General features: G+C 52.8%; 1 protein-coding gene and 1 pseudogene across 2 annotated transcripts; one reads left to right on the forward strand and one right to left on the reverse strand.

Moving 5' to 3' along the window:
• On the forward strand, window positions 1-28,000 carry WDR93 (WD repeat domain 93). The gene is made up of 16 exons (XM_080651728.1): window positions 1-134; window positions 3,418-3,760; window positions 4,969-5,161; window positions 7,758-7,822; window positions 9,542-9,620; window positions 12,607-12,722; window positions 13,467-13,551; window positions 15,135-15,306; window positions 17,167-17,237; window positions 18,479-18,565; window positions 20,233-20,352; window positions 21,102-21,315; window positions 22,300-22,363; window positions 22,622-22,778; window positions 23,322-23,502; window positions 27,829-28,000. The coding sequence occupies exons 2-16, from the start codon at window positions 3,458-3,460 to the stop codon at window positions 27,923-27,925; spliced, it is 2,004 nt and encodes a 667-aa protein (XP_080507854.1). The 5' UTR covers window positions 1-134; window positions 3,418-3,457; the 3' UTR covers window positions 27,926-28,000.
• On the reverse strand, window positions 1,314-1,799 carry LOC308238959 (large ribosomal subunit protein eL28-like; annotated as a pseudogene). The gene has a single exon. The product of its transcript is annotated as a large ribosomal subunit protein eL28-like (transcript).

A 28,000-nucleotide genomic window follows, 5' to 3' on the forward strand; every position in this document is an offset into this window, starting at 1 on the left:
CCCCCGCTTCCGCTCTGCGGTGCAAGCGCTTCCCACGTGCCCTTGGGCTCTCTTCACATCCTGGATCTCCTCGAGGAGCTCCAAGGGGCCAGTCTCCTGGTCTCAGGCAATTCCCGGGCCCCCAGGAACCCCAGGTAGGATCCGAATGGAGGTTCCCCTGAGCTTCCGCTTGGGGACTGCAAGGCTAAACATTCCCAGATCTGTGCCTCGGTGTCCCTGGAGCAACACCAGCTCCAGCTTTGCGGAAGCACAGGGTTAGAGCAGAGATAAGCCGATTGGAGGAGTGTATTTCTAGCAGGAGGGCCGGGTCAAGAGGGAGAATTTTCTGTTAGGATTACTGAATGAAGATTGCTACTTGAGGAAATCCTAAAATGGTTATCACGAACAAAGTGGGGGCAAAAATAGATTACAATGAAATTGCACCAATGAACGGTCCTCCTGTGGGGCTTGAAGACATGGAAACCCATCCATTTCATAGCAATTTTTAAATTTTTGATTGATTGATCTTAGAGAAAGAGAGGGAGGGAGAGAGAAACATGGACCTGTTGTTCCACCCATATATGCATTTACTAGTTGACTCTTTTATGTGCGCTGATCAGGGATCAAACCCACAACCTTGGAGTATCCGGATGACGCTCTAACCAACTGCGCTACCTGGCCAGGGCCACAGCAGCAATTTTATAAAATGCCCCCCCTATAATTACAAGTTAAGGTCGCCTATTTTTTTAATTTTTAGTCCCTTGTTCAGACCTACCCCTAACACTTGCAGGCCCGGGAGTAGCAGTACAAATAGAGACCCACATACCATACACTTAAATATTTAAAAGTTTTAAATCAAAGTAACACATTGTTAAATATGTTCTGTTCTCTTCTCCTACCTTGACAAATATCTATGTACACTGAGTGGCCAGATGATGATGATCTCTAAATGCATAATAATCTGGCCACTCAGTGTATATCCTATAGAATAAAAGGCTAATATGCAAATTGTCCCCTCGACCAGGAGTTCGACCAGCAGGCAGGCCAGCCAACTGCCCATGTCCCCTCCCCCTGGCCAGGCTGGCCGGACCCCACCCATGCACGAATTCATGCACTGGGCCTCTAATGTGTATATATATACACCAAGTGGCCAGGTTATTATGCATTCAGTGTATATAAAATCCTAAGCGACCGAAAGACCAAATGACCAGTTGTCCGGTCGCTATGATGCGCACTGACCACCAGGGGGCAGATGCTCAACACACAGGATTGGGCTCCCTCCTGTCTTGATCGGACCTGTGGGGATCAGGCCGACTCTTTTTTTTTTTTTTAGAGGCGAGCTGGCTGCTACCTTTATTGCTTTAGGGGGAGGGGTGCTCAGGAGCTCTTGGTAGGGCGGGCCCGCTTCCTCTTCACCATCACGGGCTTCTGGCTGCGCAGGATGGCGCTGGCCCTGCGGATGGCGGCCATGCGCAGATCCGGGTGGTACTTGTACTTGCGGATCATGTGCCGGATGCTGCTCAGGGTGGCCCGGGCGTTCTTGTTGATGGTGGTGCGCACGTAGGAGGTGGCCGGCTTTCGCTGGCCGGATCTCCGCTTCATAATGACCACCACCACTTTGCCGTCGGGCGCCGGCTCCACGCCCACCATCTTGCGGTGAATCAGCCCGTTGTAGCGAAAGGAGTTGCGGGCCTTCAGGTTATTGGGTTCGGTGCTGTACGTCTCTTGTTCCTCTTGATCAGGAAGCTGGAGCAGTTCCGCACGATCATCCATTGCAGGTGGGCAGACATGGCGGCAGCTCCTCATGCTGCAGCAGCCGGAGAGGGAGGGAGCCGAAACCAACTCTCCGACATCCCCCAAGGGGTCCCAGATTGCGAGAGGGCGCAGGCCAGGCCGAGTGACTCCACTGGGGCACGAATCCGTGCACTGGGCCTCTAGTACTTTCATAATGATCTAGAAGTCATTTCACATTCAGAATTCTTGGGCTCTTTGGAATACCTGGAAACACAGCCAGAATATTGTACTCTGGGGAGAGCTAGCCCCAGTCCCTTCCCACCGCTGCTCTTCCCATTTCTGGCTCCCACCCACATCACCGAGAGGGGCCTTGTGTACAGTGTGTGGATACTCCAAGCCACAGCCAAGTTCTGCCCATACCCCTTCGATCAGCCATGCCTTGGTCACCTTTCAGGTCTAGGGGTGCACACATTAGCAACTAGGGGAGAAAAGCCAGGAAGAGACTCTTGCAGGTACCATTTGGGCAGTAAATATCAGGGGTATAGGTGCCCTGAACATGGTCTAGACTCCAGAAGGCGGCATCTGGACTTTGGGGTGCTATATCCTCTTGGCCCCACAAATTTACTCCTCCTTGCACAGACAAGTGCCTGGAAGAGAGCCAGAAGTCTTCAAGTTCATATCCCAGGGCAGGGCATTATTGCAAGAAAAGAAGAATTTGCTGAATGCTGGCTAGGTCCCCACCACTTAAGTTCTGGGCCTCAGGTATTAGGTTACTGAGGGACACAAGTAAATAGCTAAGCAGAACAGAAGTTCGACAGCAGTTATTGGAAGTGCTTGAAATGCCTCTGGTCGGAGGGGAGGGGAGGAAAGGGAAAAGTCAAGGCTCAGTATCCAGCTGGCTGGAGCACAGCCATTTGCGGAGATGGAAGAACCAGGAGAAGACATGAGTGGGGGGGAGAAGGTGAATTCTCTTTGGGATAGAAAGACAGCCTCTCCTTTATCAGGAGGTGAAGAAAGGCAACACGGTTTCCAGATTCCTGTGTTTCCACCCTAGCACGCCTCATCTCTGGCTGGCCTGTCCTGCTGATGTCCTTACTAACACGAAGAGCGTATCTTACTAATGTGATAACCATCCCATAATAAACATGGAAAATGCCAGCTTCTAGAATCAATAGTCCCCATGGACTGTTATGCTTGTGCTAGAGATGATATACTGTTTGAACTTCACTGTTTATTTTTAAATATATATATACTTGAAAATGTATTTTTATTGATTTTAGAAAGTGACAGAGAGAAAGAAACATCAATGATGAGAGTATCGGCTGCCTCCTGCACATCCCCTACTGGGGATCAAGCCCACAACCTAGGCATGTGCCCTTGACCGGAATCAAACCTGGGACCCTTCAGTCTGCAGGCCGACACTGTATCTGCTGAGCCAAACCAGCTAGGGCTAAATATATTTTTATTGATTTCAGAGGGGAAGGAAGAGGGAGAGACATATCAATGATGAGAGAGAATCATTGATCGGCTGCCTCCTGCACGCCCCCCACTGGGGGTCGAGCCCACAACCCGGGCATGTGCCCTTGCCTGGAATCGAACCTGGGAACCTTCAGTCCGCAGGCAGATGCTCTATCCACTGAGCTAAACCGGCCAGGCGTGACCTTCCCTATTTTCTCTCATATCTTTATTTCCTTCCTTAACCAGCTCCTCAGTTTCTGAGCCATCCGCAACGCCGCCCTCTGTGATGTCATCCCCCGACGCAAGCCGCGCGCAGAAGATGAGGCTGCCTTTGTTCACACAAAAGGGACAGCTGGAGGTGCCCACCCCTTCGGAGAAGGACTGGTCCAAGGACGATGAAGAGGGTTATGTCTTCAAGGATCCACACCAGGAGCTGGATTCCCTGCCTCAGCCGTATCGAATGATCAACAAGCTGGTGAACCTGCTGTTCGACCGGGCGTGGGAAATTATTGAGGACAGGGACACGCTGAGGGAAGTGGAGCTCAGCCGGATCCGGCCGACCGTCTACCCTCCAGTTTTCGAAAGCAAGGTATGGAGACTCTGACCAGGGTCCCTGTTTCTCGGCTGAGTTGTTAGTAAATGAAAACACGGCCCGGCTGGTGTGGCTCAGTGGTTGAGCGTCGACCTATGAACCAGGAGGTCTCGGTTTGATTCCCGGTCAGGGCACATGCCCGGGTTGTGGGCTTGATCCCCGGTGCGGGGCGTGCAGGAGGCAGCCAATCCAGGATTCTCTCTCATCACTAATGTTTCTCTCTCTCTCTCCCTCTCTACATCCATGGATTTGGTCCTAGTCCGTGGAAACGGGTGTTCTGGCTAATCGAGGATGACACAGAAGGTCTTTTATGTTCAGCCGCCGTTACTTTGATATCTTTCTGAATGGAGTCATCACTCTCTTGCTTGATGGGCAAGAATCTACCAGCGCCTCAGCGATAGGTCTTTCCACAGTGTTTTTTTTTATTTTGTTTTAAAATATATTTTTATTGATTTCAGACAGGAAGGAAGAAGGAGAGAGAGAAACATCAGGGATGAGAGAGAATCGTTGATCAGCTGCCTCCTACACCCCCCACACTGGGGATCGAGCCCGCAACCCGGGCATGTGCCCTGACTGGGAATTGAACTGTGACCTCTTGGTTCATAAGTCAACGCTCAAACCACTGAGCCACACCAATTGGGCCACAGTGTTATAGATGAATGTGGTACAGGGGATGTGACCACGCTTAGTGTAGTGGCTAAACATTTACTCTCCACTTCCTTGTTTTCTCTGGCCCCGCTCCCCTAAAAGTGGAGTGCTATGACTTCCTTTTATTTTCCTTTTTTTTTTTGTTAATCCTCACCCAAGGATATTTTTCCATTTTTTTAAGGGGAGTGGAAGAGAGAGGTAAAGACAGAGAGAAACATCCATGTGAGAGAAACACATCGATTGGTTGCCTCCTGCTCTAGCCCTGCCCAGGGCCTAGGCCAGGGAGGAGCCTATAACCAAGGTACATGCCCTTGACCAGAATTGGACCCTTTGGTTTGCAGGCCGATCCTCTATCCACTGAACCAACCTGGTAAGGGTGGCTATGACTTCTTGATACATGGGCAAAAATATGGAAATGAGCCCTGTGTTTGGGGATGATATTATATCTAGGAAGGGCCCACATCCCTCTTTGAAATGTCAACTTACGTTGCTTGCAGAAAGTGACAGCTGAAAAATCATCCTTTTTTTTTTCTTCTCTTTGTTCTTTGTTTTCCCAGCTCAGCAAAAGGCCAAGATGCATAGCGGTTTCCCAAGACTATGTGTTTATTGCAGGAGCCAAAGGCTTCTCCATCTATAATCTGCACGATGCTAGACAAATCTATGTTTATGAGAAATTTAAGGTTGAGGTCATGTCCATCTGGGCCACAGATTTGGGGAACGAAACGCTTATGGCTCCTGTGGATGAAACGGGTACTTGTTCCTCATCTTCCTTTTAGCCTCATTTATGGTCACCCGTAGACCAAGCATGTCAAACTCAAAGGCTAACACGGGCCCGGTAAACAAGGTTTAAGTTTATGTGGCTGCAAAAAAAACCAAAAGCTTCAATTTTCATAGAAACATAGGTTTATTTCAAAAAGTAGAGTATAAAAAAAAAAGAACAGGCCCTGGCTGGTGTGGCTCAGTTGGCCTGCAGACTGAAGGGTCCCAGGTTTGATTCTGGCCAAGGGCATGTGCCTGGGTTGCGGGCTTGATCCCCAGTGGGGGACATGCTGGAGGTAGCCGATCAATGATTCTCATCATTGATGTTTCTCTCTCTCTCTCCCTCTCCCTTCCTCTCTGAAAGCAATAAAAATATGTTTAAAAAAAAAAAAAGAACAGGGCAGTGATAAAATTCATGTTTTCTTTTTGACACTTGGCACCTCCTCTCTGTTACTATCTTTCCTACTTCGGGGGAAATCTTGTTCTCAGCGATTACTTTCAAAACTGACCCACGGTGAATGTCAGTAATTCTGGATCTGACAGGAGACTTATTTCCTTTCATAATCCTATATAATAAAAGCCTAATATGCAAATCGACCAAACGGCAGAACCACCGGTGGAACGACCAGTCGCTATGACGCACACTGACCACCAGGGGGAAGACGCTCAATGCAGGAGCTGCCCCCAACCTGCAGGCCCCAGGCCAGCCAAAGCAGGAGCCAGCAGGGGCCACCCAGTCGCCCCGCTGTCGGCCCACAGATCAGCCCCGATTGCCGGCCAGGCCTAGGGACCCTACCCGTGCATGGATTTCATGCATCGGGCCTCTAGTTGTACTGGTAAATAACTACTCACACTGTTCTGTTGGCTGGGCCACAGAAATATTCGTTGTGGGCCGCATTTGGCCTGTGGGCCACGAGTTTGACATGCTTGCTGTAGACCATTGTTCATTTCCTTCCCAGGGATGGGCGGGGCCAGACATTGGCAAGTTCTGGTCATGTACGGTATGCCAGGCACTCTCCCAACATTTCATATACTGGCCCTTTAACCCTCGGCACAGCCCTAGGAGGTAAGCATACTTTTCAGAGGAGGCCACCGAGGGGCGGAGGTTAAATAACTTACTGAGGTAACACAGGAAGTAAATGGCGCTGGTGGGATTCGAACCAGGTAGGAGGCCCCAGAGTCCACACCCCGTGGGCACTCAGCAACCCTGCCGCTCACAGAAACCAGGGCTGGCTTTCCCCCTCAGCCCGAGGACGGCCCAGGCCCTCACGGGGACTACAGTACAGAGAGCTGTAGCCAGGGTCCTGGGGCCCCGTTTCTGCAGGAAGGCTGGGCCTGATGGACAGGTTAGGAAGGGCGCACGGTAGGAGTCTGCAGAAGCCGGACAAGAGGCAGAGAGTCGAGAAAGAACCATTGTGTCCACTGAGGGGAGAAATGATGGCCTGGACCAGGGCAGGGGCTGTTCACTGATAAGGAAAAACTGCCCTGTGGTCACATAAGATGCTAACACCAGGGGAAGTGAGGTGAGGGACATCAGAGAATTCTTTGTTCTATTTTTGCAAGTTTTCTTTAAATCTAGTATTAGTTCAAAATAAAAAGCTTTAAAAATAAAAAGGAAGCCCTGGCTGGTTTGGCTCCGTGGATAGAGCGTCGGCCTGCAGACCGAAGGGTCCTGGGTTCGATTCCGGTCAAGGGCATGTACCTTGGTTGCGGACACATCCCCAGTAGGAGGTGTGCAGGAGGCAGCTGATCGATGTTTCTCTCCCATCGATGTTTCTGACTCTCTATCCCTCTCCCTTCCTCTCTGTAAAAAGTCAATAAAATATATTTTATTAAAAAAGAAAGAGGCGAGAAGTCATGGGGGATGTGGATCCTCTACTGGAGGGAGCCCGTAGGTTACACAATAATTAGAATGACACAGATTTCTTATGAAATCAACGAAATCAACTGCATGAGGAGCTTGACAGGTGAGGCACATAGAAGAGTGAGATCTGACCTTTCCCTCAAAGAACCTATGACCTCGCTAGAGGAATGAAACACACCCACAAGCCTGGCCGGCATGGCTCAGTGGTTGACCATTGACCTATGAACCAGGAGGTCACGGTTCGATTCCCGGTCAAGGGCACATGCCCGGGTTGCAGGCTCGATCCCCAGTAGGAGGCCTGCAGAAGGCAACTGACCAATGATTCTCTCTCACCATTGCTGTTTCTATCTCTCCCTCTCCCTTGCTCTCTGAAATCAATAAAAATATATTCAAAACAAAACAAAAACACACCCACAGGACACAGGTGGATAACCACGTGAGGCAGTATGGGGTGATGACTAACAGGGGACAGGAGTCAAGGAGAGGGGGCCGGTGTGGCCAGAGGGCCCATGGAGGCTCCTAGGAGAAGAGGATGGGGCTGGGGTGGGCAGGTGCCGGGCGGAGGAAGGCAGAGAGACCCAGGCCCTCACAGCAGCGGGGGGAGGGTAGGAGCCCCAGCATGCACGAGCTGCCGATGCCCATCTCAGAAAGTTCGAGAGCAAGTTACAGGTCTCCTTGGGCTCACTCGTCTGTCTTACACGCTTACCCGTTCTTCCCTTTCAGGTGTCGTTAGACTGTTTTATCTTTGCAAGGACGGTCTTTTCTTCATCAAAACCATCAATGAAGTGGTAAGTTCCTAGAACTGGGGCTCACACTGTAGCAGATCAAGTTCACTTTAAAGATGGAGGCGAGGCCCTGGCCGAGTGGGTTAAAGCGTCGGGCGCTACACCAAGGTTGAGGGTGCGATCCTGATCAGGGCACATACAAGGATCAACCAAAGAATGCATAAATAAGTGGGACAAAAGCGATGTTGTGCTCTCCTTCCCCCTCTCTCTCTCTCTCTCTCTCTAAAAAAAAAAATCAATAAATAAAATTTTAAAAAAGTTACTAAGGCCTAGCCGGGTTGCTAAGTGGTTAGAGCACCGGCCTGTGGAATGAAGGGTCACAGGTTTGATTCCAGCCAAGGGCACACATCTCGGTTGCAGGCTCAGTCCCTGGCTTCGGTGGGGGCACGTGCAAGAGGCAACCAATTGATTTGTCTTTCTCGCATCAATGTTTCTCTGTGTCTCTCCCCCTCCCTTCCACTGTCTCTAAAAATCAATGGGGAAAAATATCCTTGGGTGAGGATTAACAAAAAATAAAATAAAATTTAAGATGGCGGCAATGACAGCTGTCCTAGAACAGTAAGAAACAGAGACCTCCCTGGTCCAACAGCCTTCTCCAAAATAGTCAATTCAGAGGTTCCGACCATCAGAGGTAGGAGCTGGATACCGTGGACTGACTTACCACGTGGTGGAGAGAAGAGAATTACGAAGGAAGTCCGGTCCAGGTTGAGCACCAGCCCAACATATCTGATGACTCCTTACGAGTCCCTAAAACTTCCGGACCGCCTCACATCCTGTTCCCTGGCCCATGCTGTTCCCTGTGCTTGGAGGACTGTCCCTGCCTCCCTACCCACTGTGCGTGCCTCTTAAATTTCTCCCGTGCCTCCAGGCCAGCTCAAAGGTCTGCTTCTCTGACATACCCTCCCTCCTCTGTGCCACCACCTACAGAACAGAGTTTCCGTCACATTTTCTCCCCCCGCATCCTCTCTTGTTTACATGATGGCTTCTCCCCTGGGATGTACGCTCCCTGAGGGCAGGGGTGCACCCCTCGTTCCCACACACGGCCTACGTGTTGCTGTAGGATCTCAGAATGTGGCTCTTTATTTTTTACATTAATGAATCCCAAAAAGAGACAGTATTGCTCAGGGTAGATTTCTAATTGCAGTTTATCTTGTAAAAAATGTTACTGAGGGGCCCCAGGGCAAAGAAAGAATCCTATGTAATAAAAGCCTAATATGCTAAGTGTCCAGTCATCTGTTCAACCAATCAAAGCATAATATGCTAATGATATACTAAGGCCGCTCAACTGCTCGCTATGACGTACACTGACCACCAGGGGGCAGACAGTCGACCGGTCAACCAGTCGCTATGATGTGCACTGACCACCAGGGGGAAGATGCTCCGACCGGTAGGTTAGCTTGCTGCTGGGGTCCAGCCGATCAGTACTGAGCGAGACGGGCCAGACACACCCAATAAAAATATATTTTTTTAAAAAAGAAAATAAAAAATCCACAGACAGACTGGGAAACATATCTGAGATATAAAGTTGAACCGATCACTCAACAATCGCATTCCTAGGCTTTGACCCAAGAGAAATAAAAACACATGTCCGCAGAAAGGCATCTCTCCGTGCCCCAAGCTTTGAAGGGTTTAGGTGAACGCGGTGGGAACACGCTCAGCCCCCACAGGCACCCTCTCTGTCAGCGGGCGGCCTGGCTCTAGCAGCCTCTCTCTCCGTTTCAGGATGACACCAGCAAGCAAACCATCTGTGTGAAGATGGACATCTCTCGCGGAGGGGACTTTGCAGCCTTCCTCATACAAGGCAAGACTAACCGGGGCCGTGAAGGAAGTCCAGATGTGCAGTCTCTTCTAGATAATCACCTTTCCCCTCGAGGAATTTACAGAACTGCAGGGACAGGGCAGAGTCCTCTTATACCCTTCACCCAGCTTCCCCAGTAACCTTCAAACTTAAGCCAATAACATGGGTATAATACTGTTTTTTAAAGGTAATATTCTTTGTAACATTGAATTCCTTTTCCTTTTTTAAAAATATTTTTTTAATTGATATCAGAGAGAAAGGGAAATAGAAACATCAGTGATGAGAAAGAATCATTGACTGGCTGCCTCCTGCGTGCTCCATATTAGGGATTGAGGCCAAAACCCGGGGATGTGTCCCTGACTGGAATTGAACCTGGGACCCTTCAGTCTGTGGGCTGAAGCTCTATCCACTGAGCCAAATCAGCTAGGGCTATAATACTATTTTTTTAAAAATTTATTTTATTGATTTTTTACAAAGAGGAAGGGAGAGGGATACAGAGCCAGAAACATTGATGAGAGAGAAACATCGATCAGCTGCCTCCTGCACACCCCCCACTGGGGACGTGCCCGCAACCAAGGCACTTGCCCTTGACTGGAATCGAACCCGGGACCCTTTAGTCCGCAGGCCGACGCTCCATCCACTGAGCCAAACCGGTCAGGGCTATAATACTATTTTTTAAAAATATTTTTTATTGATTTCAGAGAGGAAAGGAGAGGGAGAGAGAGATAGAAACATCAATGATGAGAGAGAGTCATTGATTGGTTGCCTCCTGCACGCCCCCCACTGGGGATCAAGCCTGCAACTTGGGCATGTGCCCTGATCGGGAATCGAACCATGACCTCCTGGTTCATAGGTAGATGCTCAACCACGGAGCCATACCGGCCACGCAGTATAATACTGTTAACTACATATTCCCTCCCCCTGCCCTCCCCCCCAATTTCACCAGTTTTCCCACTAATCTAATTTTTTTTTAAATGTATATTTTATTGATATTTTACAGAGAGGAAGGGAGAGGGATAGAGAGCTAGAAACATCGATGAGAGAGAAACATCGATCAGCTGCCTCCTGCACACCTCCCACTGGGGATGTGCCCGCAACCAAGGTACATGCCCTTGACCGGAATCGAACCCGGGACCCCTCAGTCCGCAGGCCGACGCTCTATCCACTGAGCCAAACCGGTTTCGGCATCCCCACTAATCTAATTTTTTTGCTCTGAGGTTCAAGCAGGATACCACCTTGCATCTAGTCTCATGTCTCCTTGGTCTACTCCTGACTGACAGTGTCTTGGTCTTTCTTGGTTTTCGTGACCTTGACATTTCTGAAGAGCACTGGTCAGATGTTTTGTGCAACGTCCCTCAATTTCATGGTTTGAATGTTTCTCGTGGTTCCACTGGGGTTAAGGATTTGGGGGAAGATACGCAGAGGTGAAGGGCTTTTTTCACTGCACCGTACCCGGGCGTGTGTGACAGCAACGTGACTCTCTGCTGCCCATGTTAACCTTGACATTTAGTTAAAGTGGCATCTGCCAGGCTCCCCCCCCTCCCCCCCGGTTGAGCCACTGTGCTGCCCTGTCCAAGCTCTGTTAGAAGCGAGTTACCAAGTCCAGACCACACTGAAGGGATCAGCTACCTCCCGCACGCCCCCTACTGGGGATGGAGCCCACAACCTCGGCAAGGGCCCTGACCGGAATCGAACCGTGACCTCCTGGTTCATAGGTTGATGCTCAACCTCTGAGCCACACCAGCAGGGCTGGGCCTCTACTGATATTCTTGCCTGGGTCCCTCCCATGCCAAGTGCTTGAGGAAGATGTGTATTTATAACGGTTTATGCATCAAAGGAGACTTTGATTCTGCAGCAGGTTCCTAGGGCGGCCCAAACAGTGCCACACTGGATGGCTTAAAGCAACAGATCACTATTTTCTCCGAGGACTGGAGGCCAGAATGCTGAAGTCAAGGTGACCAGATGATCACTTTTTGTTTGTTTGTTTGTTAATCCTCACCTGAGGATATCTTTCCATTGATTTTTTAGAGAGAGTGGAAGGGAGGAGAGACAGAGAGAAACATCGATGTGCGACAGACACATTGATTGGTTGCCTCCCGTATGCACCCCGACCAAGATCAGGGATGGAGCCTGCAACTGAGGTACGTGCCCTCGATTGGAATCGAAACCGAGACACCTTCAGTCCGCAGGCCTTCGCTCTATTCACCGAGCCAAACTGGCCAGGGCGGCGAGCACTTTTCTAAGGAAACCTTTAGCCAGGAACCCACCCCATGAGAAAGCAGCCCCTCCCCAGATTGGCAGGGACTCGGTACAGAAGCTGAGCACATTTCTATGACAAGACAAAGTCCCACCACCCCCACAGGCTGTCATCTGCCCCAACACTGACCAGAAGGATGCTCTTGAGCGTCGCTCCCAGTTCTAGCCCCTTCTTTGCCTAGCCCTGTCCGTTGCTGGTTCCATACGAGCCACCTCCCCGCCGAGAGAGGAATCGCTGAGACACGATGTCAGTGGGGTTGACCATTTGCAAGCTGGAACACCTGGGGATGGGCCCAGCAGAGTCTGGTTAGAAACTCTTAGGGCTCACCCTAGCCGGTGTTGCTCAGTGGTTAGAGCGTCGGCCTGTGGACGGAAGGGTTACGGTTTGATTCCGGTCAAGGGCACATGCCCGGGTTGCAGGCTTGATCCCCAGTGTCAAGTGTGCAGGAGGCAGCCGATCCATGATTCTCCCTCATCACTGATGTTTCTATCTCTCTCTCTCTCCCTTCCTCTCTGAAACCAATCAATCAACCAATAGAAGAACCTGCTGGGGCAGTGCAGGCGCGGTGACTTCGGGGGAGCAGCCTAGCTCTCTGGGGCATGAGGACCCTGCTGTTCGGGGGTGTCTGCCGGGCTCTGTGTCAGGGGTTCTGAGGAGACAGGTCGTCCTCAGAGGACACGTGGCGCCTGCCTGCGGTTGCTCAACAGACAGTCCCTGGCTTTCCCAACGCAGGGGCTGGAGACACTTGGCTGGACGTGTACAAGTTGCCCAAGGAGTCTTGGCTCAAGGAGGTGGAGCACCCCCAAATGGCTGTGAATCCCAAGAAAAAAGCCAAACAGCCCCAAATGGTAGGGAGCCTGCTTTTAACCGCTGCGTTTCTCCCTCCCCTGGCCCTACATCCGGCATGACCCTCCTTGGAATGTGGAGATGAATGGGGGCGGGAAGGGAGGCCAAGGGACCCTGGCCATGTCTCCCAAACCGATTTGCTCTGGTTAAAACCAGACTTCACGGGCAGAGTGGCTGCGGGAGCAGGACCCTTAGTACCTCCAGGGTCTGGGAGTCGCCTCTCCCCCCGGGTCTCCCAGGCATTTCTCTGGGGGGCCTTCCCTCCTGCCTCCCAGGCAACTTCTCTGCCCTCCGGGGCTGATGTAACCCTTTCATGCCTCGCATTCCCCTCAATTTCCCGGACTCTGGTATAAACAGCTTGTTCTCAGTATACAGAAATGCAGGTATTTAAAAAAAATGTATTTGTATTGATTTCAGAGAGGAAAGGAGAGGGAGAGAGAGAGACATCAATGATGAGAGAGAATCATTGATCGGCTGCCTCCTGCACGCCCCACTCTGTGATCGAGCCTGAAACCCGGGCATGTGCCCTGACTGGGAATCGAACCACGACCTCCTGGTTCACAGGTCGACGCTCAACCACTGAGCCACGCCGGCCAGGCATGGGTTTAAATATACCACTTTGCTATTTACTCTCTATTGTCCTACCTGATTTTCTTCCTTTTTCCTCTTTGCCTGCCATCTTGGAATTATTCTGTGTGTTTTCTCTCCTTTGTGGTCTTATTAGCTGTGCCTTTTCCTTATTGTAGGATGTAAGCATCTGTTACCTGGGAGAGGTTAAGTTGAGTCTTCCAGTCCAGATAATGAAGATCAAGCCACCCAAACCTATTACAGGTCAGTCTGATTCAACTAATACTCTCCTTTGGCCATTGATTTCGCTTTTTTTTCTTTTGTTACCTTTTCCCACCTTTCCCACCTTTTCTATTTATTGGCAGCAATATCTAAATTACAAGTACAGTTCTGAAGAGAAAGTGTTCTTTAAGTGATAAACTCTGGGACCTAAAGACAAATGTTATAAATGTTACGGGGATGCAGTTAACTAACAGAATGGGAGACCAGGAAAGAGAGAGGTCTCTCCTGGTGCTGGCAGGAATTCATTCATTTAAAAAAAAAAAAATTTTAAGGTGTTTTTTTTTTTTTTTTTACATTGGTTTGTTTGAATCAGAATCCAAACATATTAAATGAGTTGTCATGTCTTTTATTTTTTTGTTTGTTTTTTAAATATATTTTTATTGATTTCAGAGAGGAAGGAAGAGGGAGAGAGAGAGAAACATCAATGATGAGAGAGAATCATTGATTGGCCACCTCCTGCACGCCACCTACTGGGGATCGAGCCCGTAACCCGGGCATGTGCCCTTGACCAGAATCGAATCTGGGACCCTTCAGTCCACAGGCCGACGCTGTAGCCACTGAGCCAAACCGGCTAGTGCTGGAGTTCATTCATTGCTACACCCCGTGTTAGTTCACTCATCAGTACGGTCAGCAGTAGGTTCTGCACATGGAGGCGAAACGATGTATAAGGAAACCAGTTAGAGCAGTGGTCGGCACACTCACTAGTCAACAGAGCCAAATATCAACAGTACAACGATTGAAATTTCTTTTGAGAGCCAAATTTTTTACACTTAAACTTTTTCTAACGCCACTTCTTCAAAATAGACCCGCCCAGGCCGTGGTATTTTGTGGAAGAGCCACACTCAAGGGGCCAAAGAGCCGCATGTGGCTCGCGAGCCGCAGTTTGCCGACCACTGAGTTAGAGCATCCACGGATGGAATATGCTACATGAGTTTATCAACGGGGAGCCTGCTGTACAGAGCCACGCAGCAAACTGATAACAGTGGTTGCCTGGGGAAGGGCATCTGGCCACCGTGGGACCTGCCAGGCTACTTGAGGGGCCTGGGCACATGCCAAAGAGTAGAGTTCTGAAAGTTGGGGGTGCGAACCCAGAAACGAAATCGCCCAGTTTTCCTGTGGCTTTAGGGAAAGGCGATAGGAAGGAAATGAAAGGCTACGGGACGGGGAGTGATGAAGAGAGTGACTGACAGAGGGAGAAGGCCTTGAAAAGGAAGGTAGTTGGAGGAAACTAAACAGGAAGAGACAGGACTGCCTGCTGAGCTGGTGGGGCAGCGACGGTGACCTCAGGTGTCTGGTGACATGGGGAACATCCTCTGGGCCTCCTCTGGAGATGCTGTCATCCGGAGTGAGGACCTGCGGTGGGAGGGAGAGGCGGAAGCAGAAAGAGCAGCAGCTTGTCCCCGTGCCGAGGGGTAGCAGAGAGGCCCGGGAAAGAGGGCTGCAGGCCAGACTGGGTTTCTGAGAGGCGGGACTCTGCATGGAGCTGGGAAGCGTGGAGGAAGGAGGGGTCCCTCAGGAAGCGGGAGCCAGATGGTCTGACCGCTTCTGGTATATTTCCCACCCAGGTACCCTATTTAAAAGCCCCCTGGAAGTGTTTGCAAAGATAGAGGGCTGCTACGGGCTGGGCTCGGGCCAGAACCACATCATCAAGGACAGTCAGTGGGAGCAGCAAACCGCCATCTTCAACGCCACGTACAGGAAGTACCTGGATGGGGAGTGGGAGGAGGAGCCGCTCAGGTGAGCCCTCACCCTGTGCCCCGCACCCCCAGGGCTTCTCCCCAAGGACCTGAATCAATCCGGGGACTAAAAGCTTCTGGTTTGGGGCATCTTTCTGATCTGAGAACTCCAGCAGATCTTTTGAGAAGTCATATCTTTTTTTAAAAAATATATATAGTTTTTAATTGATTTCAGAGAGAGAGCGGGAGAGAGAGAGAAACATCAATGATGAGAGAGAATCATTCATTGATCAGCTGTCTCCTGCACGCCCCCTACTGGGGATTGAACCCACAACCCAGGCGCGCACTGACCGGGAATCGAACCATGACCTCCTGGTTCAGAGGTCGATGCTCAACCACTGAGCCACGCTGGCTGGGTGAGAAGTCATATCTTTTTGAGATTGTTTAAATAGGACAGAGGCTGAGAACATGGATTTCAAGAAGGAATAGAGAGCTATGGAGATGACAAACAGCTTATTATACCACATTAGGTGTGATACCAGCTCTTAGCATTTTGTCTTAGTTATCTAGACAACACGGAAGATCCTAGACATAGAACTGTAAGTCACTACTGTTAACACCTGTCTCCATTTCCAGCGGGTCTTCCTAACTGTAGCGTAGTAATGAGTCACTGGGAAGGCACACCACTTTGTGACCCCGGTCAGCAGGCGGGCCCCACTCGCCCCATGTCCTGACGGTAAAAGCAGAGCCCCAGTCTTTGAAGTGTCTGCTGAGCTGGTTTCTGGAACTGGCAGGAACGTTCTCGCTTCCTAGGGAAGTGAATGCTCTCATCATATATATATATATATATATATATATATATATATATATATATATATATATATATAATTGATTTCAGAGAGAAAGGGAGAGGGAGAGATAGAAACATCAAGGATAAGAGAGAATCACTGATCGCCTGCCTCCTGCATGCCCCCTACTGGGGATCGAGCCCACAACCCAGGCATGTGCCCAGACTGGGAATCGAACCGTGACCTCCTGGTTCAGAGGTCGAGCTCACCCACCGGGCCAGCCGGCCAGGCATGAACGCTCTCATCCTGCCCTCATTGGGCCTTGAGGTTGCTCCGTGAGGACACAGCCCCAGAGCTAAGCCCCAGCGGCACCCAGCTGCACCCTGGGCTGGAAGGAGTGAGGTCAGGGGAGTGCTGCCTGGCGAGGCGTTTAGGAACCTGCAGGCCAGCTGTCAAACCGCTGGTTACTGTCCGTCATGAGACTGTTTACACCACAGAAAGCCACAGCCCTATCAATCAGGAATTGGGCTTTTGTTAAAAAAACAAAACAAAAAACAGCCCTGGCTGGTTTGGCTCAGTGGATAGAGCGTCAGCCTGTGGACTGAAGGGTCCCGGGTTCGATTCCGGTCAAGGGCACATGCCCGGGTTGCGGGCTCGATCCCCAGTTGGGGGCGTGCAGGAGGCAGCCAACCAATGATTCTCTCTCATCATTGATGTCTCTCTCTCTCTCTCCCTCTCCCTTCCTCTCTGAAATCAATAAAAATAAAAAATAAAAACAACAGCCAATTTTTCAGCATAGCACTGGTTGTCTCGCCCCAGGATGAGAGAGCATTCATGCACACGGCCCACGCCCGGTCCTGAGGGGTCTTCCGGGGTCAGAAAGGGTGCTGCCCAGGGCTGGGCGCTGTTCCCGCCTGGGGGGGGCTCCCGCAGCCCCGCCCCCCACCCTTACCAACTTCCAAGGTCTGCACCCACCAGGACCTGCACACACAATGCCATGTGCCTCGGGGCTCTGGACACCATTTCCGGTCCTGGTACCGAGACTACCAGCCTTGCTCCTTGCCAAGGAGTCTGCCATGGCTCTGACGAGTCTCTCTCTCTCTCTCTCTCTCTCTCTCCCCTTCTCTCTCTAGTATTGCCACGTTCCACTTCCTTTTTCCTAGCTGCCTAACTGTGATGCCAACAGAGGTCAAGAGCCCCCCAGGTAAGTGACCATGAAGGAGTGGCTGTCCTGGCACGTGGCCAGTCACCTTGGGACAATGCCTCAGCAAGCACCCCCCCAGGGGTCCCCACAGCACACCCTGCGTGGGGGGAGGGGACCAGGAGGAAGCCGGCACTGGATGTGGCTGCACTGCTCCTGGCTGGGCTGCGGCCCAGAGGCCCTGAGAATGGGGCTGGCACTGTCTTCCGGGAGTGATCTGCCTCAGGGGAGGGTGCCAGGCTGTTCTGGATATGAATTCACTTGGTACAGGATGTTATTTAAAAACTGACAGCCACCTCAGCCCGAGTGACTCAGTGGTTGAGCGTCGACCTAGGAACCAGGAGGTCACAGTTCGATTCCCAGGCAGGGCTCATGCCTGGGTTGTGGGCTCAATCCCCAGTGTGGGGCGTGCAGGAGGCAGCCGATCAGTGATTCTCTCTCATCATTGATGTTTCTCTCTCTCCCTCTCCCTTCCTCTCTGAAATCAATAAAAATATATTTTTAAAAATATAAGTAAAACACTGACAGCCGGATGGAACGAATGACCTAGAAGCTGTGAAAGCAGCCGAGGGCAGCTGCGGCCACTGTCCCTCCCGGGAAGGTGAGCGGGTCTAGGAGCAGCCCTCCTGTGTGCCCAGCCCCTGCTCTCCGGGACACTCACCCTGTGGTGGGTGCTGCCCATTGGAACGAACGAACCACTTTTTTTTTTTTTTATTGGTTTCAGAGAGGAAGGGAGAGAGAGAGAGAGCTAGAAACATCGATGAGAGAGAAACATCGATCAGCTGCCTCCTGCACACCTCCCACTGGGGATGTGCCCGCAACCAAGGTACATGCCATTGACCGGAAGTAAACCTGGGACCCTTCAGTCCGCAGGCCGATGCTCTATCCACTGAGCCAAACCGGTTTCGGCCAAACCACTTTTTAAAAATGTTTTTTTTATTGGTTTCAGAGAGGAAGGGAGAGGGAGAGAGAGAGAGAGAAACATCAATGGTGAGAGAGAAACTGATCGGCTGCCTCCTGCACGCCCCGCACTGGGGATCGAGCCCGCAACCCGGGCATGTGCCCTGACCAGGAATCAAACTGTGACCTCCTGGTTCCTAGGTCAACGCTCAACCACTGAGCCACACCGGCCTGGCAGAACAAACCATTTTTTATTTCAAACCGACTTCCTCTTGGGCAAAGGCCATCCACACTGACCAAAGGCCACCCCGGCTCCTTACTGACTCCCCCTCCTCTCTTCCCAGGGGTAGCCAGTGTCCTTGGCGTACACTGGACGGGACGGCACAACTTCTTCCTCTATTCACTCAACCGCACCCTGAAGGACAAAGTTGGTACTTGGCTGCCTGAGCTCGGGGCCCTGGGAACATGTCCTGCACCAGCTTAACTGAGAGCACGTAGCTGGCACATAGTGTGGCTTCAGGGACGAGAGCTGTGCAGGCAGACGTGGGGGCGCTGGGTGGTGGTGTGGCCTGAGGCTCTGTCTCAGAACTGTCCTGCTTCTTTAAAAAATTTTTTTTAAAATTTATTTCAGAGAGGAAGGGAGGAGAGAGAGATAGAAACATCAGTGATGAGAGAGAATCATGGATGGATCAGCTGCCTCCTGCACACCCCACACTGGGGATCGAGTCCACAACAGAGGCATGTGCCCTGACCGGGAATCGAACCATGACCTCCTGGTTCATAAGTCAATGCTCAACCACTGAGCCACGCCGGCCGGGCCTGTCCCGCTTCTTATAGACAACAGGTCAACAGGGACAAAGCCCAGTCAGGTCCCCAGGGCCCCTGGGCAGCGAAGGTCAGAAGAAGGTGGCCTTGACCTCAGAGGGCCAGAGTCAGTCCCAGCCCAAGTGCCTGCAAACTCTGTAGCCTCAGGCCAGTCACCTGACGCCCCAATCCCCCGACTTCTCATCCGAACACAGAGCTGGTTAATTACCGTCCTACCTACTGCTCACATTGGCTGTGAATAGCAAAACCCAGAGTTTCTGTATGTGCAAGCTCTTTGGCATTGACAGGCCCTTAGGAAATACACTTGTTGTTTTTTCACAAGTTTACGGGGACCGGTTACACGGGTAAGTTCACTCCGTGGTATTTCCTTGAGCGGGACACTTATGTTGTACTTTAGAGTTACACTTCCCGAGGACATTTCAGCATTCACAAAGGCAGCCTGGCTTCTAACCTGGGCTTGGGTGCTGACTGCCTAGGGCAGTGGTCGGCAAACTCAATAGTCAACAGAGCCAAATGTCAACAGTACAACGACTGAAATTTCTTTGGAGAGCCAAATTTTTTTTTTTAATATATATTTTTATTGATTTTTTTTACAGAGAGGAAGGGAGAGGGATAGAGAGTTAGTTAGAAACATTGATGAGAGAGAAACATCGATCAGCTGCCTCCTGCACACCCCCCACTGGGGATGTGCCCACAACCAAGGTACATGCCCTTGACCGGAATCGAACCTGGGACCCTTCAGTCTGCAGGCCGATGCTCTATCCACTGAGCCAAACCGGTTAGGGCATTGGGAGCCAAATTTTTATAAACTTAAACTTCTTCTAAGGCCACTTCTTCAAAATAGACTCACCCAGGCTGTGGTAGTTTGTGGAAGAGCCACACTCAAGGGGCCAAAGAGCCGCATGTGGCTCGCGAGCCGCAGTTTGCGGACCACTGGCCTAGGTGACCTAGGGAAAATCAGTCACTTCTGTGCCTCAGTCTCCTCATCTGTAAAATGGGAGCTAGCAGGACCCACCTCATAAGACCCTGTGGGAATTCAATGGAGCGATGCGTGAAAGTGCTTCCCACAGTGTCTGCGCTCACTGATCGTGAGCTGCAGCCTAACAGGCGGGTGACATGTTCTGTCATCCTGAGCAAGGAGCTAGGGCTGCACGGACGGGGGAGATGGGAATCCACACACAGGCAGGCTAGTCTGGTCTCAGGTGGTGCCGGTGGAGGGGATGGCGGGTGTGAGGCCTGGGGGGCAGCCCGGTGAGGGTGTCCTTCCCGCTAGACCCCGAGGGCGTGTGGCCTTCTGCTGCGCCCATTGCTGCGTCTCAGCTCAGCGACTGCGGCTCCTACCTGGTGCTGGCCTGCGAGGACGGGGTGCTCACGCTGTGGGACCTGGCTGAAGGTGAGCCCCACCCCTGCCTGGCACCCGGATGTATCACTGGGGACCGAGACTCCAGGAGCTGTGAATTCCTGCCATTCTTAAAGGCCCCTCGGATGTCACTCAACAGACATCATTGAACACGAGTGGGGACACTTCCCCTTCCCCACGTGGTATCCGAGTGCCTGCTCTGTGCCCGGCCCTGTGCCAGGTCCCAGAAGTCCGACCAGCACCACATGCCTTAGCCCGCTGCCCCGCCCCCATGCTCTCAGAACAAGCAAGTCTTCCTTCCTGCTCTCCCAACCCCCACTGACGGCAGGCACCTCCTTGCTGGTGAAGCTAAGGGACCTGGACAGCGATCAGTTCGAGACCAGCAGCTACTGTGGGTGGGCAGAACGATCACAATTTCCCAGGCCCTTCCAACAGCTTGTTTCCATCTTCCGGGATAGTGATAAATCCTTCCAAGGGGTACTTAGAAGGGGCCCCCTGAAGGGGGCGCTCATTGCTTGATTTTTGTCCTCGTGTCCCTCAGGTCCTTGCTGGCTGCAGTCCGGCATCAGGGCTGCATCCTTTCGTCCCCCTTTTTTAAAATATATTTTTATTGATCTCAGAGAGGAAGGGAGAGGGGGAGAGAGAGAGAAACATCAATGATGAGAGAGAATCACTGATCGGCTGCCTCCTGCACGCCCCGCACTGGGGCGACGCTCCCCCACTGAGCCCCGGCTGGGCCTTTTGTCCCCTTTCCGACCTGCATGCCCGGCTTCTCTCTCCAGGATTGCCTCTTGGGATCATCGCTCTTCCTGAGGGGTGTTCCTGCCAAAGCATTCACTTCCTGAAATACTTCTTAGTCCACGAAGGGCAGAACGTGTATCCCGAGGGTCCGGTGAAATCCCAGATGAGCTGTGTGGTGCTGTGCACGGACACGTCCCTCCACCTGGTGACAGCCACGGGGACCCAAGGCCCCACCGTCAGCATGCTTGTGGAGAGGTCGGTGGCTCCGAGGGGAAGGCGGGGAAATGATCTGCCAGGGATGGTAGCGGAACAGCGACCACCTCCCAGGCCGGAGCCCACGTGCCCCACAGTCACCCCTCTCCCGATGAGCTTCTCAGCATCACGTCTTCCGTATGTGGGGCAGGGGGGTGTGCAACACGGTCCCAACAAAATGGATGATGGCACACACAACCCCGTTCACCTCCCACATGGCCAAGAAGAGGGTCATTTCTGCCGAAATAGCCTTTTATCTGTTTCCCCACGGGTCCCTCTCTTTTTTATTTTTTTAAATATATTTTTTATTGATTGCAGAGAGGGAGAGGGAGGGAGAGATAGAAGCATCAATGATGAGGAAGAATCACCCACTGGCTGCCTCCTGCACGCCCCACACTGGGGATCGAGCCCACAACTCGGGCATGAGCCCTGACCAGGAATCGAACTGTGACCTCCTGGTTCATAGGTCGACACTCAATCACTGAGCCACGCCAGCTGAGTGGGTGAGGGAGTCCACCTTTTGATGGGAGTTGGTGTCAAACATCCTGGCCAACTTTTTTTTCAATCCACCACATCCTTCTCCTAAATTCATCCGTTGCTTTCCTTTGAGAGTTAACCACACCCTTGGGCGTGTCCCCACGCAGCCTCTGGCTGTGCATATGGAGGGAACACGTAAATGGCGCCACAGTCCAGGCATCCTCCCACTTACATTGTAATGCTGTTTATTCTGTAACTTGCTCTGCAACCTTGTTCGTGAGAGTGCCCTGGGGTGCCGCCCTCGGCTGCGGGTCTCATTGGCACTGCTGCGCTGCGTCCCCGTGCACACACCAGCTCTTCTGCATTCTCCCACCAACGGAGACTTGAATTGCTCCCAGTTCCTGCTGCTATGAAGAGGCCCCAACATCTCTCTCGATGCTTACATACAAGTTCATCCAGGATGGACGCCCGGGAGAGGAGAGGATGAGTGTCTGTCCGTCCCGCCCACAGGCCTGTCAAGCACCCGGAGGAGGCTCTCTGCGCCGTGGCCCCCGTCCCGGCCTTGCCTGGCATGGTAGGTTCCTCGTGCCGCTCACACCTCCTCCTCTCTGCTGAGGCCATCCGGTGCCGGAGCTCACAGCTCAGTGGGGACGGCAGACGAGTCACCAGGCAGCTGCTCTAGGATGCTAGAAAGGCCGCTGCCCTGAGCAGGGTCCGAGGCCGCGTGCCCCGGAGCACGTCGGTTCTGTTTTCCCGTCTCCTGCCCTGCTTCCCGTGTCCCAGGCTGGGGCGAGGGCCCATAGAGAATCGCGTGCCCATCCCGCTGCCCCAGGTGCTGACCTTCTCCAGGGACAGCTGCGTGCACCTGCTGGACGTGGCCCGGCCTCACATCGTCTGTGCCTTTGTGCCCCCCGAGCCTTACCACCTGGCGGTGCCCTGGAAGCCAGTGTTTGCCGTGTCTTTGCAACACCCGTTTTTCCTGCTCCGAGGTAGGGAAGGGGGACCACGAGGGCGCGCTGCCCAGACCGGGGGCCTGCTGACCGCTTCCCTGACTTCCTCAGTCCCTTCCCGAAGCCTAGGGCGACCCCATCCAATCTGCTCCCCCACTTTTTTTAAAAAATATATAATTTTATTGATTTCAGAGAGGAAGGCAGAGGGAGAGAGAGAGAGATACATCATGATGAGAGAAAATCATCCATCAGCTGCCTCCTGCGTGCCCCCTACTGGGGATTGAGTCTGCAACCCAGGCATGTGCCCTGACTGGGAATCGAACTGTGACCTCCTGGTTCATAGGTCGATGCTCAACCACTGAGCCACACTGGCTGGGCTGCTCCCCACTCTTTGTCCCCCACCACCACAGCCCCAGAGTCCTCACCAGACACTCAGAAGAGAGACGCAGGCAGGCCTCTCTGGACCCCTGTTCCTCCAGACCAAGTGGGCCCTTCGGCTCAGCCCCGGTGACCCGGCCCCACCTGGGCCACAGAGACCACAGGGAAAGTGATGCTGACACAAACACTCTCGTCTCATCTCAGGAGACCATCCAGATGGGGACAGTGACACCCCGAGTTCTGTCTTCTACTTCAATTTCGACTCCTGCTCACTCCTGGAGAACGTCTCAAAGAGCTGCTTCATTCCCCGAGCGGACTTGAACGCTGCGGGCTTCCCCCAGGCGTTGCCCCTGGAGAGGAGATGCGAGAGCGTCCTCCAGAAGAGGTAGGGTCCCGGCTCTCTCCACCCCTGCCCCGGGCCTGGCCTGGGCGGGAACAGTGGAGCTGGTTTGAGGGTAAGACCCTCCGCATCTGAATCCTCCCCTCGCACTCCGATTGGTAGAAGAGGAGGAATGAGCTCAGGCTGATGGGGGAGGAGGGCCTCCAGTTGGTGCGTTCTTCCTGTTAAGACAGGTTTTCCTTTTGCGCTCTCTCTCTCTCTCTCTCTCTCTCACAAATATATTTTTATTGATTTCAGAGAGGAAGGGAGAGGGAGATAGAAACATCAATGATGAGAGAGAATCATTGGTTGTCTGCCTCCCGCACGCCCCCTACTGGGGATCGAGCCTGCAATCCGGGCCTGTGCCCTGATGGGGAATGGAACCGTGACCTCCTGGTTCATAGGTCGGTGCTCACCCACTGAGCCACACCGGCCGGGCTCCGGGTGCTTCCTGAACTTTTGAAGGCATATTTGGGTTATTAGACACAATCGGGGCTGGCAAATGAGGGCCTGCGGACCAAATCCAGCCCACGGCCGCCTGGGTGAAGGGAGCTTCCCCGGGACGCCGTCACACTCAGCAGCAGGGTGGACAGTCCCACCAGAGCCTGTAGGACCCGCAGAGCCCGCGGCCGAGACCCCTTCCCTTCACCCGCCATCCGCATGTGCAAGCATCAGGCCTTCTGCCTCCGCCCGCCCCTGCCCGCCCCCCAGTCCCGCCCGGGTTCCTGTCCGCTGTGAAAGCCGAGTGAGGGTCTGGCCCACCTGGAGAAGCAGGTGTCTCTTTCACCCCCCGCACTGATTTCTGGGGGCTGCACGTGCTTGCCGAGATTTCTTGCCGGGGACTGACGGTATATTTTCGGCGGAAGGGTCATCTCTGGAGCCCTGGGTTCTCGGGCCAGGCCAGCCACGGCAGGTCGGGGACTTGGGCAGGCCCCCTCCCTTCCAGGCATGTGGGGTCCTCCTGCCGCCTGAGCCCTAAGAGTCTGTGACCCGCCTACCCCACCATGTCCGTTTGCCCCTTTCCCTCCTGTTTCCAAGCGGGGGGGCCGAAGGAGGTTGGCTGAGCGGCTCAGGTTTGAATCCGATTCCGCCCCTTACTCACTGTGAGGCCTGGGGCGAGTTCCTCAACCTCACAGAGGCTCTGTTCCCTCAGTCACGCAACAAAATGGTCACTGAGCACCTATGATGTGCTAGGCTGTGTTCTGGATGTTTCAATGATGCCTGAGCTTCAGGCTTTATACATGCAGAGGGCGCCCTGGCTGGTGTGGCTCAGTGGATAGAGCGTCGGCCTGCGGACTAAAGGGTCCCAGGTTCGATTCTGGTCAAGGGCACATGCCTGGGTTGTGAGCTCGATCCCTGGTAGGAAGTGTGCAGGAGGCAGCTGATCAATGTTTCTCTCTCATCATTGATGTTTCTAACTCTCTCTCCCTCTCCCTTCCTCTCTGTAAAACATCAACAAAACATATTTAAAAAGTAATAATAAATAAAATACGTCGTTTAAAAAATATACATGCAGAGTGCTAGGCACGGGGTGGTCGCTCAATAAGCGGCAGACACGCCGTTGATGATGATGGTTCTCCGCATTAACCCAACCCGGGGAAGTCCTGCACGTCACCAGGGCACACCGCAGCGCCTCCTCCCTGACTGCCGCCCCTCCCTGGGCTGTGGCGGGAGGCTTCGGTGGCCTTCAGTATCTCCTGGAGGGAAGCATGCGATTCACCAGGAGAGGAATATGGCCAAAGGGTCTTGGGCAAGGAGGACAATGAAGCGAGGGACAGCTGGCGTTTCCCCGATTAGAAGGGCCAGGTCAGCGGGGCACTGGGGGCCAGGGGCATGGCCTGGGGCTAACGGAGCAGTGGGAACGTAGGGGAGTGCCCCTGGGTCCAGGGACCCAGCAGGAGCCGGGAGGGGTGTGCTGTGTGGTTGTGGCAACCCTGCTGGAAGGAACCTTTCCTTGGACCTCATCATGGTGTTCCCGTCACACCCAGTTTCTGATCTGGTCCCAGCAATAAAGTGGGTAACACTGTGATTTAAGAAGCCTTTCCTGTTCTCTTTGCTCTGAGTTAGATACCTGGGGCTTTCTCACCCCATTTTATCACGACAATTTTCAGCTTTGGAAACAATTTCCGCGAACACCCACATACTCACAACCTAGGTCTGTCGCTGACATGTTACTCTCGCCGTTTATCACACATATCCATGTACATCTATTTAATCCCATCTTATTTTTTTCTATTTATAGCTGGTGTCTGGAAGTTTCCATTGGCCCTAAAACTAGGTGAAACTTGAAGGCAATGGGTTTGTGAGGCAACAGAGTTAAAGTTTCAGGCCTGTAAGAGTCTGTCCAAATTGCTTTTACAAAATCCGCCCTGGGGCTTTCGCAAGCAGCAGTGTGAAACGGAGCCCGCCTTCGGGGCTCTGAAAGGGGGCCAGTGCTGCCAAGGGTGCCAACTCCCCCCTCCCCCCCCTCCGCTACGCCCCTGGCCTGGCCTCTGCCCCATCCGGCCGGGGCCTCAGGGGCATCGTTTCCATCTGGTTCCCCTCCCTGTCTGTTCTAGTGTCTGCCATCTCCGACTGGGCCAAACATTTGACCACAGAAATTTCGGGACATCAGGAAGCAGACAGAAACAGTCTGTCCCTGTCCCTTTAATCCCTGTGGGATACAGAATACAGGCCAAGCACGGTCCAGGTTCCACCCACCCATCTCTCTGCCTTACGTGGGCTTCTGGGCGACCCGACAGACCCAGAGCCCACAGGGCACAGGGCTCCCTTGGCGAGGGACTGGGCAGGCCCTGTGTGGCCACGGGGTGACATTTCCCTTGAGGCTGGAGGAGGAGGGGAAGGGATGGTGTGCCAACCCCTTGTTACTATCCTTGGGGAGGGAAGGGAGGGCCCAGCCTAACTTTCCTTGGCCTTCCTTGAGAAACAAGGGGTGACGCCCTGGAAAATTACCTATAGACACACAGCGGCCCCCCACCCCCCGCCCGCCACCGTGCAGTCAGGCAAGCTCCTGGAAATCTAAGGCTTTGCAAGGGACTGCAGGCGTCCAGCGCACTTGAAATGAACGTGAACATGCACTCATTTGTTACTAAAACAAAACACTAAAGCCCTAGCCGGTGTGGTTCAGTGGATAGAGCCTCAGCCTGAGGACTGAAGGTCCCACATTCGGTTCCTGGTCAGGGCACATGCCCAGGTTGCGTGCTCAATCCCCAGTGTGAGGCGTGCAGGAGGCAGCCGGTTGATAATTCTCTCTCATCATTGATGTTTCTCTCTCTCTCACCCTCTCCCTTCCTCTATGAAATCAATAAAAATATATTTAAAAAAACTAAAAACAAAACAAAAACCAACCCACCCCTACTTTTTGAGCACCCCTACTCAAACTCGTCTTCTCCTGGGAGCACCCCCAGGCGGTGGCCCCTTCCTCCTCTCTGGTGTGACCTTGGTGGCGCTCAGATGCCTCCTGTCACAGTGCTCTCTCACTCTGTCGCCCCTACTCCCTGGGGACAGGGACGTGCTGTGAGGTCACCCTGGCCTGCCTGCCACTGGCCGGTGCTCAAGAAATGCTTGCGAAATGGCGTGTTGGCGTCCCGGTGTGTGCAACGCGGGTCCGTGCTCACAGACCCCAGCTCCTGAGTTCGCTGTGTCGCCCGCCACTCTCCACCTCACGCTTTGCATTCCCCCAAAGGTGTGTCGGGTTGCCCGACCGGCGTGGCTCAGTGATTGAGCATCGACCTATGACCCAGGAGGTCACGGTTCAATTCCCGGTCAGGGCACATGCCCGGGTTGCAGGCTCGATCCCCAGTGTGGGGCGTGCAGGAGGCAGCAGATCAATGCTTCTCTCTCATAACTGATGTTTCTACCTCTCTCCTCCCTTCCTCTCTGAAATCAATAAAAAATATATATATATATATATATATATTTTTTTTTTTTTATGTTTTTTTTAAATATATTTTATTGATTTTTTACAGAGAGGAAGGTAGAGGGATAGAGAGTTAGAAACATCGATCAGCTGCCTCCTGCACACCTCCTACTGGGGATGTGCCCGCAACCAAGGTACATGCCCCTGACCGGAATCGAACCTGGGACCCTTGAGTCTGCAGGCCAACGCTCTATCCACTGAGCCAAATCGGTTAGGGCAATATATATATTTTTTAAAAGGAGTTTCAGGTGCGCACTGTGCACCAGGCCGAGTCCTGAGGGCACAGAGACGAAGCAGCCGTGTGCCTTTGGAGCGTTCCTGATACCGGCACAGGGTGGTCAAGGCCCACCCCGGGGACCTGGGCCGGGCTGGGGACGCGGCACCAAGCACGCCCTTCTCATCTCTATGCCCAGGTTTCAGAAGCTGGAGAACAAGGTGAAGGAGCAGGAGCACTGGACCCGGCTGCGGAGGTACTCGCTGCTTCTCCAGAGAGAGAACGTCAGGAAGTGACAGGCCCCGCCCGGCTCCCGGGGGAGGTGTCGGCAGCAGGCGGGCTGGCGTCGCCCAGGAGGCCCCGAGGTGAAG

Source organism: Plecotus auritus (genome assembly GCF_963455305.1).
Source record: "Plecotus auritus genome assembly, chromosome: 15".
Classification (NCBI taxonomy): domain Eukaryota; kingdom Metazoa; phylum Chordata; class Mammalia; order Chiroptera; family Vespertilionidae; genus Plecotus; species Plecotus auritus.

Bases quoted from the DNA above. Each gene is read 5' to 3' on its own strand.
- WDR93 (XM_080651728.1), top strand. From the start codon at position 3,458: ATGTCATCCCCCGACGCAAGCCGCGCGCAGAAGATGAGGCTGCCTTTG. The intron at 13,552-15,134 runs GTCAGTCTGATT...TTTCCCACCCAG, and splicing joins GCCACCCAAACCTATTACAG to GTACCCTATTTAAAAGCCCC. The intron at 18,566-20,232 runs GTACTTGGCTGC...CCTTCCCGCTAG, and splicing joins CACCCTGAAGGACAAAGTTG to ACCCCGAGGGCGTGTGGCCT.